The sequence below is a fragment of the Chrysochloris asiatica genome, unplaced genomic scaffold (assembly GCF_000296735.1).
Source record: "Chrysochloris asiatica unplaced genomic scaffold, ChrAsi1.0 scaffold00056, whole genome shotgun sequence".
Classification (NCBI taxonomy): domain Eukaryota; kingdom Metazoa; phylum Chordata; class Mammalia; order Afrosoricida; family Chrysochloridae; genus Chrysochloris; species Chrysochloris asiatica.
In genome coordinates, this window is record NW_006408574.1 from 8,663,312 (window position 1) to 8,676,080 (window position 12,769).

General features: G+C 44.9%; 1 protein-coding gene across 1 annotated transcript in view; it reads right to left on the bottom strand.

Annotated features, from left to right (window-relative positions):
- Window positions 1–12,769, bottom strand: part of RFX3 (regulatory factor X, 3 (influences HLA class II expression)) — a 191,640-nt gene that overhangs the window by 3,913 nt on the left and 174,958 nt on the right. The window contains exon 15 of the mRNA XM_006863745.1: window positions 2,944–2,986. Coding sequence (XP_006863807.1) covers window positions 2,944–2,986 — 43 coding nt within the window. The remainder of the gene's footprint in view (window positions 1–2,943; window positions 2,987–12,769) is intronic.

Here is a 12,769-nt window from a genome sequence, read left to right on the forward strand (position 1 = left end):
ACCCAGGGATTTGGGGTTCGGCAGTTCCTATAACCATGTGAGCTAGCCGAGGTCTCCAGCCTGCTCTCTGACCCAGGGATTTGGGGTTCGGCAGTCCCACGTGCTGTGTGCCATTTTGCTGAAATAAACTTATCTACATGTGCTACCCTGGTTTTCCTCCTCTATTGAATCCAGACGAAGATGGTATTATCTGAGATTTTTACACATCACGAATACTTCATTATCATGGAAAAAAAAAATTCTCATTTTTGTAGAGAAAAATCCTCAAAAAGTCTTGAGGGTCCCCATTCCATCATTAGGCCCTTTGGGCTGTTCCCTTCAGAGGCACCAGGTGTGGGATGAACAGGAACCCCAGGTCACAGCGTTTGGCGTGGGATCCAAACTCCCTTGCTGTTGAGTCCATTCCATCTCACAGCGACCGGACAGAACTGAGTAGAGCTGCTCCTTACAGTTTCTGAGGCTGTAGATCTATAAAGGAGCAGACTGCCTCATCTGTCTCCCAAGGAGCAGTTGGTGAGTTTGAACTACCGACCTTGCAGTTTACAGACCAACACCTAACCCACTGTGCCACCAGGGCTGCTTACAAAGAGTGCAATGACCTGCAATGACACTGCTTCTTTGTCCCTCTCCCCCAACATTCTTGCGCCTCAGAAATACTTCTGAAAGGATATAACAGACCGCACTGAACACAAACTTCATGTACAAACTGGAATGGGAGAGCGAAGCAGGAGAGTGAGTCCTCTGGTCTACCTTATTGTGAATGGAGACAGCAGTGAGGCAAGCAAGAGACAGCACGAACTGAAGGCCAGGCCAGCTCCTTTGGGCTCACTTGTGGGGGACAGAGCTCCTCTGGGTAGACTGTAAAGCAATCCCCCAAAGCAAGTCTTTTCTCCAGTTTCTAGGAACAAATGACTGTTGTCTTGTCAGACCCCACACAGGCTAGAGCTGCCCATAGGGTTTCCCTGACTGAAATCATTCTGGGAACAAAAAGGCAGGTTCTTTCCCCCCACCTCTGGGTTTGAGCCACCAAACTTTTGGTTTTCAGTGGATTGCTTAACTACTGTGCCACTAGGGTTCCTAGAAGACAATTTAGGTGCAAATGATTACGCTCAGAGCTGGTGATTCGAACCAAGAGACACCCTTGAAAGAAAGGCCTGGTGATCTGGTACAGAAAGGTCGCAGCTGGACACCCCACGGAGGCCAGCTCCATCTGAAACTCATGAGTAGGAATCAATTAGCTAGAAATTGGTTTTCAGTGTAAAGACTCAAATTAATGCTGTTTCCTAGGAAACTGCTGAAAAGTCTTCGTGATTTGGTACAGAAAGTGAAAACTTGTTACCGGAGTTTTCTGAAGACTTGAGTTCATCACTTTACAGAGAAGACTGGCTGCCATCTGGTGTTTGGTCCTAACGCCCGCACCTCTGGGTGCTGTGAGGTGAGAACCCCAGACTTGGGTTCTGAGGCTTTGCTACCAGTGTTGCCTTCTGTAGATTGATCTCAACTGGCCACTGTTCTTGCTCTAAAATGTCAAATGAGCATCACTGGTGCCAGTCTGAGGGCTGCTTGGCCAGTTCTACGGTGTTTACAAAAAGGAGGCTTGGGGCCACAATGATTAGGTAGCAGGCTAACAGAAAGGATGGCGGTTCAAACCCACCAGCTGCTCCAAGAGGGAACGATGTTACCGTCGGCTTCCGTGAAGATGACAACCTTGGAAAGCCTATGGGGCAAGTTCTCCGTTCTGTGGGCTTGTCATGACTCAGAACCCATTCAACAGCAATGGGTTTATGGCATATGCTGGTAATTGCTGCCAAGTAGGTTCCAACCCATAGCGACCCTGTATGGGGTTTCCGAGGAGCAGCTGGTGAGCTTGAACTATCAACTTTACGATTTGAATTGACTTTGCAGTCCAGTGCATTAACCAGGACTCTTTCCAGTGTATAACAACAACAATCGTTTTGGGCTATCACTTTCTTGTCTTCCTATTTAACATGTTTTATTAATTTGTGTTGTTGTTGAGAATACACACAGTGGGCCACATACCAATCTTCAGTCTTAACCTGGACAATTCAGACATGGGTGTCCCTCCCCTAAGCTTCCTGTTTCATCTGCCCAGTGACTATACAGGCATTTTGACTCCAAACGCTGTTGCTATTAAATGTCGAGTCAGTTCACACTCATAGCGACCCTGTATAAAGTTTCTGAGGAGTGATTGGTGGGTTTGAACTGCCAACCTTGCAGTTGGCTGTCCAGTACTGACCCTAAAGCACCACACTAGGACCCCATTTGTTGTGGTTGTCAAGTGCCATCAAGTTGGTTCTGACTCATAGTGACCCTGTATAGGGTTTCTGAGCAGTGGCTGGTGAGTTTGAACCCCCGACCTTGAAGTTAGCAGTTCATTGTTGCTCCTATGGCGCCATACCAGGATCATAAAAGAGCGCAATGCTCAGTTCTTCACCAGTTAAGCTAAACTATGTTTGGTTTTAAGAAGGGGGCATTTCTGATTTCAAGTTAAAAACTGTATCAGGACAATAGTGTTGGGGGTCCCCAGCCTCGGTGACTCCTGAGAGCCTGGAGACGGGACATGCCAGGATTATTCTAGGTACTCTTTCCACCGAGGGTGTGGACCGGTGAGGTGGCGAGGCTGAGGGATCGGGGGTCTTAGGCCCACTTTTCTCAGTTCCCTTCGAGACTCCAGAAATAGTTTCCCCTAATGTCTGTGAGACACCGGAGAGTCTGCCAGTGCATTTAAATGGAACGCTCTCAATTCCATAGCTCCCCATGTAAAGAGGGGAAGGAGGAGAAGTGAAGGAATGAAGGTTCTGGAGGACGGTAGGCCACAGACACACAGAGATGTTGGAGACGCACGTGACAAGCCCTTCCAGGAATGTTTCTCAGTCAACAAACAAAACCAGACTCAGACATGACCACGTTCTTGGCTCTTACCTTTATCCAGGTTCCCAGGAGACACGGCATTTAAATCACCAAACTGCCAAAACAAGAGTCGTTTGTGGGCTCGTTACTATCAGGCAGAAGAACAGGACACCCCGCCAGCCCGCAGTCAAGACACCACACAAGGACTCTGTACAGCTGTAAGCCAATGGCCGTCTGGATCTCTGACAACAAGGACCACGCAATTTTCCATTCCACCGTGTGGAATTGTCACAGCACAGTGGTGTCAGAATTCAGTTGTCATAGCCTCTTTGAGAACGGTTAACCGTTCCCTCTGCCTTCGATGCTTACTTTTGCCTTTCACCACTGTAACTGAGCAACGAAGCAGTTGTTAATTAAGTGCCACTGAGTTAGTTCTGACTCATGGCGACCACGTATAGGGTTTCTGAGGAGCAGATGGTGGGTTTGAACCGCTGACCTTGTGATTAGCAGTCCAGTGCTTATGCTCCAGTGGCACACCAGGGCTCCAACAAAGCAGCAGGGGTGTGTTAAACCACACGAGTCCAACTGGAAAATCACTCCATCTGCATCAGCCCCAGCTCCCAGGTCTGGCCCATAAGCCCACTTGGAATCTCCATATTTGAGAAACATGGTTTAGAAATATGTGGTGGAACTCTTGTTTGTAAAGGTTTTTTATGGGTACAATTGAAAAACCTGTGAGGAGCCCCAGTTGAAAGCACTGATTGGCATAAAATCTTGAATCTGAGAGTCTTCTCTTGTCATCTGGGGCTTTTATTTGCTCAGGTGGTCCCACTTTGGATAGGAAAGCCATCTAGAACATGACTTATTACCTGCCATCGAGTCGATTCTGACTCATAGAGACCCTGTATAGGATTTCTGAGGAGTGGCGGGTGGGTTTGAACCACCGACACTGTAGTTCAAACCGACCTTGTGGTCCCATGCTTTATCCTACAGTGCCAGACTCCTAACGTACACAAAAGGAGCTTAAAACAGCACTCCGCAGTTAGTAACCTTCCGCTTAGATAGCCTTTCCTACTTTGGCTCGAGGGCATGATTAGAATTTTACAGAGAGACACGATATTTTGGGCATCTTATGGGGAGCTCTGGTAGCGTAGTGGTTACGAATCGGGCTGCGAACCTTAAGGTCAGCGGTTCGAAACTACCAGCTGCTCCGCGGGAGAAAGATGAGGCTTTCTACTCCCGTAAAGATTTACACCCTCGGAAACCCTGTACAGGGTCGCTATGGGTCGGAACCGACTCGACGGCACTTAACAACAACAACAACATGGGGTCCTGGTGTGGCGCTGTGGGTGTATGTGCTGGAGTGTAAAGTCGGTTTGAGCCACAAGGTCAGCGGTTCAAGTTCACCAGTTGCTCCTGGGAAGCCCTATTCGGGGTCGCTATGGGTCGGAATTGACTCGATGGCACTTAACAACAACAACCACACCAACAAGGATAAACAAGGAGCCCTGGTGTGGCACTGTGCGTTAATGCGCTGGATTGCAAGGCTGCCAGTTCAGCTTCCCCAGCCACTGTTTGGAAACCCTATGCAGGGTCGCTATGAGTCCGAACGGACTGAACACTTAACAATAAAGGATGAACAAGGAGCTCTGGTGTGGCACTGTAGGGTAAGCACTGGATTGCTAACTGTGTTAATTGCAAGGTCAGTGGTTCAAAACCAACAGCTGCTTTCAGAAACCCTATACAGGGTCCCTATAAGTTGGAACTGACTTGATGGCATACAACATGGTGAGCAATAATGGATATACTAAGAATGAAAATAAACGTCAATAGTATAAAGTAACAAAGCTAAGTGGAAAACCAGTGAAGTGGATGTTCAAAGCATCCACTTGCTAAATGGTCAACATTCCTTTTTATCATTATTAAGCTGAAGATTCAGAAAACTTCTCAAGAGGTTTAGAACAGATGAGACAGAAATTCTCCTGACATTTGGAAGTTTGTTTATAAAGAGTTTCATAATAGGATTATTCTTTTCATCCACAAGGTTATGCCTACAAAGCAACAGCATCGATCTGATTTTGCAAGCCCACACCTGAACAAGTAGTGTTCTTTATAGCAGAACCCTAAGAGCTTACACGTTATGTATTCCGAGGCTCCAGGTTTGGGAATTCCTCTTGGGCTAACCCATCTCAAGCATGGAAGCCCATCTTGTTATTTTACACCCAGCCGTGACTCCAGATAGCATTCCATGGTTTCTTTCCTGCACTTGGGCCTAGAAAGACTTCAAGCTTCTCATCTATGCCACAATTCAAAATGTTGGAAAAAAAACACATCCTTTCACTGAGGACTTTGGAGCCGCTCTGGGCTACAGTTCAGAAAGCAGCGTTCCACGAACCCCTGAGCTGTAGCAGTGTTTCTGGAACAATCGTGGAGCTTGCTCAGACAGCACTACACATGGGCCAGGCCCCCAGACACACAACTCCTCGTGTGCTTTTGTGCAAGTTGGTCCCCATTACTTCATCCTCATATCCCCGGGGCAGAAAATATCAAGTGACAAGCACTGAATTCTTGTTTTCAAGTTGTTCTTCATCACGTGGGTCAGGAAGTCACAATATTCCAAATAAAAATGACAGCTCTAATTATGGGAGATTGCTTGAACTTAAGTAAACAATCTTAGCAGCAACAAGAAAACCCCCAAGGGAACAACTTATTCTTTTTGGTATTATTTGAATAGTTTAGAACTATAAACCCAGAATGTCCAAAACTGAAAGATCATTTGTAAGTTATTTCAAGCTGACAAAACACACACTTTTTCTTTCCTTTTAAATGAACAATTTACAACAGCTAAGATCCAGTTCTGGAGACAAGTTGGCATGATGAATCTAAAACCCAGCTCTATCTATACCTATATAAAAGATGATTAAATAATTTTTGAAAAATCATTACAAGTGATTTGTTGTTGTTGTTAAGTGCCGTCGAGTCAGTTCCAACTCATAGTGACCCTACCCTGTAAAGGGTTTCCAATGAGCTTGAACCACTGACCTTGCAGTTCACTGCATTATTCTGTAGCGCCACATCAGAACTCCAAAGTTGTGTGATTAAATTAATGATGTCATGGATGATTTCTAAAATCATACCAGTGACTCAAAAACTGAAATCTTTTTGAAAGGAGTTAAAATCTTACCTCCTAATCTCCCCCCAAAACAGGAGGTAAGATTTTAGTATCTTACGCAGTGCAGCCCGAATGCTCTTTAGAAGCGAGGCTGGTGAGACTTTATCTCATGGACTTTGGACATGTGTCAGGTGGGACCACTCCCTGGAGAAGGACATGATGCTTGGTAAACCAGCGGGCCAGTGACAAAGAGAAGGCGCCTCAACAAGATGGACTCACAGTGGCAGCAGCAACAATGGGCTCCAAGATGACCACTGTGAGGTTGGCATACGACCGGGCAGGGTTTTGTCCTGTCATACATGGGGTTGCTATGGGTCGGAACGGACTTGATGGCGTCCTGGTGGGGGAGCCCTGGTGTGGCATTGTGGGTTAATGCGCTATATACACTGCATAGTCAGTGTGAACCACAAGGTCAGCTGTGCAAGCTCAGCTGTGGCGCCTCAGAAACCCTACATAGGTTCGTTATAGGTCAGAACCTCCATGCTGGCACTTAATAAAAATAACAACATGAAGCTGAATGAAAAAGATTTTATATGTGGAGAAAGAACATACGAGGGCCTTCAAAAAGTTCCTAGAAAAATGGAAGTGAAAGACAATGGGATTTTCCAAGAAACTTTCTGAAGCCCCTTCTCCATGTGAAGCTAAGGAGAAACCCTTTTAATCCTGTGTATGGACTGGGTCTGATGGGAAAATGCAGCCTGCTCTTCAAATATTTACTGAGCGTCCATGATGTGCCAGGCACTGCAGGCAGCCAGTTCCTGTCTGACCAGTTTGGAAACTTTCCCAAATGGTTAACATAACCATGTAAATCATGAAAGGTGGTTTAGCAGAAAAATGAGGCAGCCTGGGTGACCTTCAACCACCTGTCCGTCTGTCTGTCTTACTGTGGTGGCTTGCTTGCTGCTGAGATGCTGGAAGCTCTGCCACTGGTATTTTAAATGCCAGCAGGGTCACCAATGGGGGACACATTTCAGCAGACTTTCCCCAGACTCAGACAGACTAGGAGGAAAGGTCTCATGATCTGTTTTGTAAAACCAGACAATGAAAACCCGATGGAGCACCCAAGGACACCATCTGACTCACTTGCATTGGACATGCCAGCAGTGGTCACTGCGAGAGGAGGACATCATGTTTGGTGAAGAACAACAGACGAGACCTTCAGGGAGGTGGGAGAGAGTTTTGGCAAGCCTGGCATCTAACAGCCACAAAGCCAGGCAGGGCTGTGAGGACAGCGTAGGACCAGGCAATGTTAGGGCTGCTCTACAGAAGGGCTCTGTGGGCTGGAGTTCACACAACAGCACGGACCTACCGACCGACCTTCCATCTATCGGACTGCCTACCTATCTTACTTCTAGCTATCCATTCATCTACCAAGTCTATTATTGTCATCTATTCATCCACCACCCAGCTACCCACCTACCTCTATTTATCTATCTTCCTTCTCACTATTGATTTATCTGATTCATTATCATCTATTTTTTCACCTACCCATCCATCCCTATCTACGTACTCACCTATCTCCTATTTATCTATCATCCTTCTAGCTATCTCTTATCTTCTTTCTCTTTTCATGGATCCCTATCTTTCTATCTATCTATCTATCTATCTATCTATCTATCTATCTATCTATCTATCTATCTATCATTAATCTACTGATGCATCTATCTTATATCTATCTATTTATCTATCGTTAATCTACTGATGTATCTATCTTCTATTTATCTACCTCCCATCTTTTTATTTATATAATCTACTATCTTATTTTCCACCACTTATTTGTCAGTTTGTCATACTGTGGTGACCTGCATGTTGCTGTGATTCTGAAAGCGATGCCACGGGTATTTAAATACCAGCAGTGTCAACTATGGTGAACAGGTTTCAGGTGAGCTTCCAGACTAAGACAGACTAGGAAAAAGTAGAGCTGGACTACTTCTGATTATTTAGTCACTGAAAACCTTAGGAATAGCAGTGGGACACTGTCAGCAGAGATGATGACAAGGAGAGATGGAGCAGCTGAGGATTCTAGACTCATGGAGGGAGAGGGACTATGTGCTGGTGGCCAGGGGACGGACTTGCAGGGTGTGCCCTTTAGTTGTTTGAATAATTGTATATTCCTGAGTGTTTTATGTTTTGGTGCACATCCAAAAAAAAAAGAACCCCCCCACCAAAAAAAAAATAGGGAATAGAAGAAAATACTGTTGAATGATAAAGCATAGGGGGTTGTAATCATTGCAATGAGCAATGAACAAAATACGATAGGATGAGTTCAAAACTGATGTTTCCATGTGCACTATCACTCATTCACAATAAAACCTTTTTTAAAAAAGGTGCTCCTAAGTAAAATGTGTAGCATCAGTTAGTTACTCATGGGCAACATTGTGGAGAATGAGTATTCTTGGAACACTTAATTGTGCTCATGAGAAACTTGCACATAGACCAAGCAGCAGTCGTTTGAACAGAACAAGGGAACACTAAATGGTTTAAAATCAGGAAAGGAGTGTGCCAGGGTTGTATCCTTTCATCATACTTATTCAAGCTGTATGCTGAGCAAATAATCCGAGAAACTGGAATATATGAAGAAGAATGTGGCATCAGGATTGGAGGAAGACTCATTAACAACCTATGATACGCACATGATACAACTTTGCTTGAAGAGGACTTAAAACACTTATTGACGAAGATCAAAGACCACAGGCTTCACTACGGGTTGCACTTCAATGTGAAGACAACAAAAAAACCTCACCACTGGACCAATAAATAACATCAAGGTAAATGGAGAAAATATTGAAGCAGTCAAAGATGTCATTTTGCTCAAACAACCATCAACAGTTATAGAAACAGTAGACAAGAAATCAAACGACATACTGCATGAGGCAAATCTGCTGCACAAGGCCTCTTGAAAGTGCTCAGGAGCAAAGATGTGAGTTTGAACACTAAGGTGTGCCTGACCCAAGCCAGGGTATTTTCCTCATATGCATATGAAAGCTGGACAGTGAATAAGGAAGACTGTAGAAGAATGGATGCATTTGAGTTATGGTGTTGGTGGAGAATATTGAAAGTACCATGGACTGCCAAAAGAACAAACAAATCTATGTTGGAAGAAGTACAGCCAGAATGCTCCTTGGAAGCCAGGATAGCCAGACTTCATCCCTCATACTTCAGACATATTATCAGGAAGAAATAGTCTCTGATAAAGGATATCATGCTTGGCAAAGTGGAGGGACATCAAAAAAGATGAAGACTCCCAACAAGATGGATCGGCATAGCAGCGATTGTGAGGTTGGCGCAGTAACGGGCCATGTTTCGTTCTGTTGTGCGTACGGTGCTATGAGCTGACAACAACTTGACATCTCTTAACAACAACTACAGATATCCATATCCTCACTGGAAGGGAAAGAATTAGCAACGACCTGGGACCTACACTGTATCTGTCTATCTGCCTACATATGTACCCCATTGATCCATGTGTCTGTCAGACTGAATCCTCACCACAATCCTCCCAAGAAGCTGGACTCAGTGAGGAGAGAGGTCCTGCCCAGATTCCAAAGGTGCTAGTTGGACAACGTGGAATTCCACTTCAGGTGTGGACTGGCATGGGAGGAAGAGCAGCCTCGGTTTGAAGCACAACCCTACACCTACCAGCTAAGCGACCCCTAGCAAGGTACATTCTCTTGAGGCTTAACTTTCCTTACACAAGAAAGAGTGTTACCACGTGGGTTGAATGTGCTTATGGTGACCAAAAGTCCTGGTGTGGTGCTGTGGGTAAATGTGCTGGACTGCAAAGTCGTTTGAAATGTAACGTTGGCGGTTCAAGCTCACCAGTCACTCCTAGGAAACCCTATACGAGGTTGCTCTGGGTCGGAACTGACTCGATGGCACTTAACATCAACAACAAATGGCTACTAAAGGAATTAGAGAGTGTTTCTACTCAAGATTTATTACTTCAAAACTCAGTTTTCAACATAAGAATTTTAAAAACACTGTTGACAATTCCCAAACTCAATGCCATAGAGCTGATTGTGACACACAGTGACTGTACAGGACGGAGTAGAACCATCCTGTGTGGTTTTGAATATATATGTGACATATATCCTGTCATATATATGTGAGACGACTAGCCTACATTTTGGTTAGTGGCTGAGAGCACAACCAGGGTTGCTTACTGTTGTTAAGATATCAAAATGTTGATGAACCCCCAGAATTCTATTCAGCCCCAGGGGATGAGGAGGTGATTTCAGAACACCAGTCATCCAGCAGAGCGGGGCTACAGGACACACTGAATGGACATGGAGGCATACCTTGGGGTTTGGCCTATAGGAGGCTTTGGGTTAATGCATGTGGCCGTTAACTAAAGATTGTAAGATCAAGAGCCTCAGGAGAAAGATTCGGAATCTACTTCCAAAAGAAATCCATCACTGAAATTCTACTCTGGCATACAGGGGTCTTCATGAATCAGAACTGATGTGGCAGCAACTATTCTCTAAACACTGTGAAGTGGGCTGTCCCAAGCAAAGATGGTGTGTGGGTGTGCTTTGTATGTTTGGGGTGTTATAGATTGAATTGTATCCTCCCCAAAATATGTGTCCTAAAGCCTAACCTCTGTGGTTCTGATCCCATTTGGGAATGGTGTTCTTTGTTCTGTTAACGAGGTCAGACTGGTGAAGGGCGCGTCTTGAGTTCATTTCTTTTGAGATACGGAATATCACTCAGGAGCAGAAATTCAGCAGACAAGGAAGGACCTTCCTGCACAGAGCGAAAGGCATCCCCTAGTCCCTGAATCTGCACTTCCAGCCTAAACTTGGAGGGACTAAATTTCTGTTTATAAAGCCATCCACTGTGGTACTTCTGTGACAGCAGCACTGAAGATTACAGGTGATGACCGCACAGCTGGAAAGAGCTGATGAGCTGAGAACAATGCCCATGTTGACTAGCCCACAGTCAACTCTTTCTCTTGCTGCTCTTCTGAGAAGATGATGAAAGAATAAGGCCCTTCCACCAACCCTTAACAGAAGCAAGGAAGTCCCCATACAGACCTGGAACTTCCTGGTCTAGTCCTAATCTTCTCAGCACCCGATACTTAGTTTAGGGTAAACATCAGACAGATGTTTACCTATGCTTTATTGACTACACTGAGACTTTCGATTGGGTGGATCATGACAAGCTATGGACAACATTGCAAAGTATGAGTATTCCAGACACTTAATTGTGCTCATGAGAAATCTGTACCTGGACCAAGAGGCAGATGTTCGAACAGAACATGGGAACACTGAATGGTTTAAAATTAAGAAAAGTGTGTGACAGGGTTGTATTCTTTCACCATACTTATTCAACCTGTATGCTGAGCAAATAATCCGAGAAGCTGGGTTATATGAAGAAAAATGTGGCATCAGGATTGGAGGAAGACTCATTAACAACCTGCAATATGCAGATGCTACAGCCTTGCTTGCTGAAAGTGAAGAAGACTTAAAATATTTACTGATGAAAACCAAAGAGCACAGCCTTCGGTATGGATTACATCTCAATGTCAAGAAAACAAAAGTCCTCACCACTGGACCAATAAACAACATTCTTATCAATGGAGAAAAGATTGAAGTTGTCAAGGACTTCATTCTTCTTGGATCAACTATCAACACTCATGGAAGCAGCAGTCAAGAAATCAAACGACGTGTTGCATTCAGCAAATCTGCTGCACAAGACCTTTTAAAAGAGTTGAAGAGCAAAGATGTCAGCTTGAAGACTAAGGTGCATCTGACCCAAGCCATGGTGTTTTCAATAACCTCATATGCATGTGAAAGCTGGACACTGAATAAGGAAGACCGTAGAAAAATTGATGCTTTTGAGTGATGGTGTTGGAGGAGAATATTGAAAGTGCCATGGGCTACCAAAAAACCCAACAGATCTGTGTTGGAAGAAGTGCAGCCAGAGTGCTCCTTGGAGGCCAGGATGGCCAAACTTCATCTCTCATACTTTGGACATATTGTCAGGAGGGACCAGTCACTGGAGAAGGATATCATGTTTGGTAAGGTGGAGGGTCAGAGAAAAAGAGGAAGACCCCCAACGAGATGGATTGGCCAAGTGGCAGCATCAATCGGTGTCAGAGTGGCAACAATAGTGAGGTTGGCCCAGGATCGGGCAGTGTTTCATTCTGCTGTACATAAGGTTGCTATGAGTTGGTACTGACTCGATGGCACCTAACAACAACAACAACATACTTGGTTTCATCTCTGTAATGCTATGAATTTTACACACCACTCACACATAGCTACTTTGATTGTAGTTCTACTAACGTTAATGAAAGGAAAGTGGTGTTTCAAACCAGTCAGCTGCTTTGCAGGAAGACAGTTGAGACTGTCTGCTTCTGTAAAGATTTACAGCCTCACAATGAGTTGGTGGGCCTGGGGGGGTGGGTGTCTCAGGACCATAGCCTGAGGGGACATCATGGTCAATTGGTATAATATAGTCCACAAAGATAAAGCTACTCTGGGGAGTGCATCGTTGGGGATCTGAAAACCTGTCGAGCAGCCAGCTACGGTGCAGCTAATGGTCTCTCCATGTATGGATAAAAGGACAGTGATAAGAATTGAAGAGGCTTGGGCTCAATTAGTCCAGTGGACCAATGGGCCATGTGAATATCAGTCTCCAGAACCACAGACTAATGTCTGGCTACCATTACCAACTATTCTGAAAGGGATTACACTAGAAGGGCCTGGATAGACAGAGTGGGAG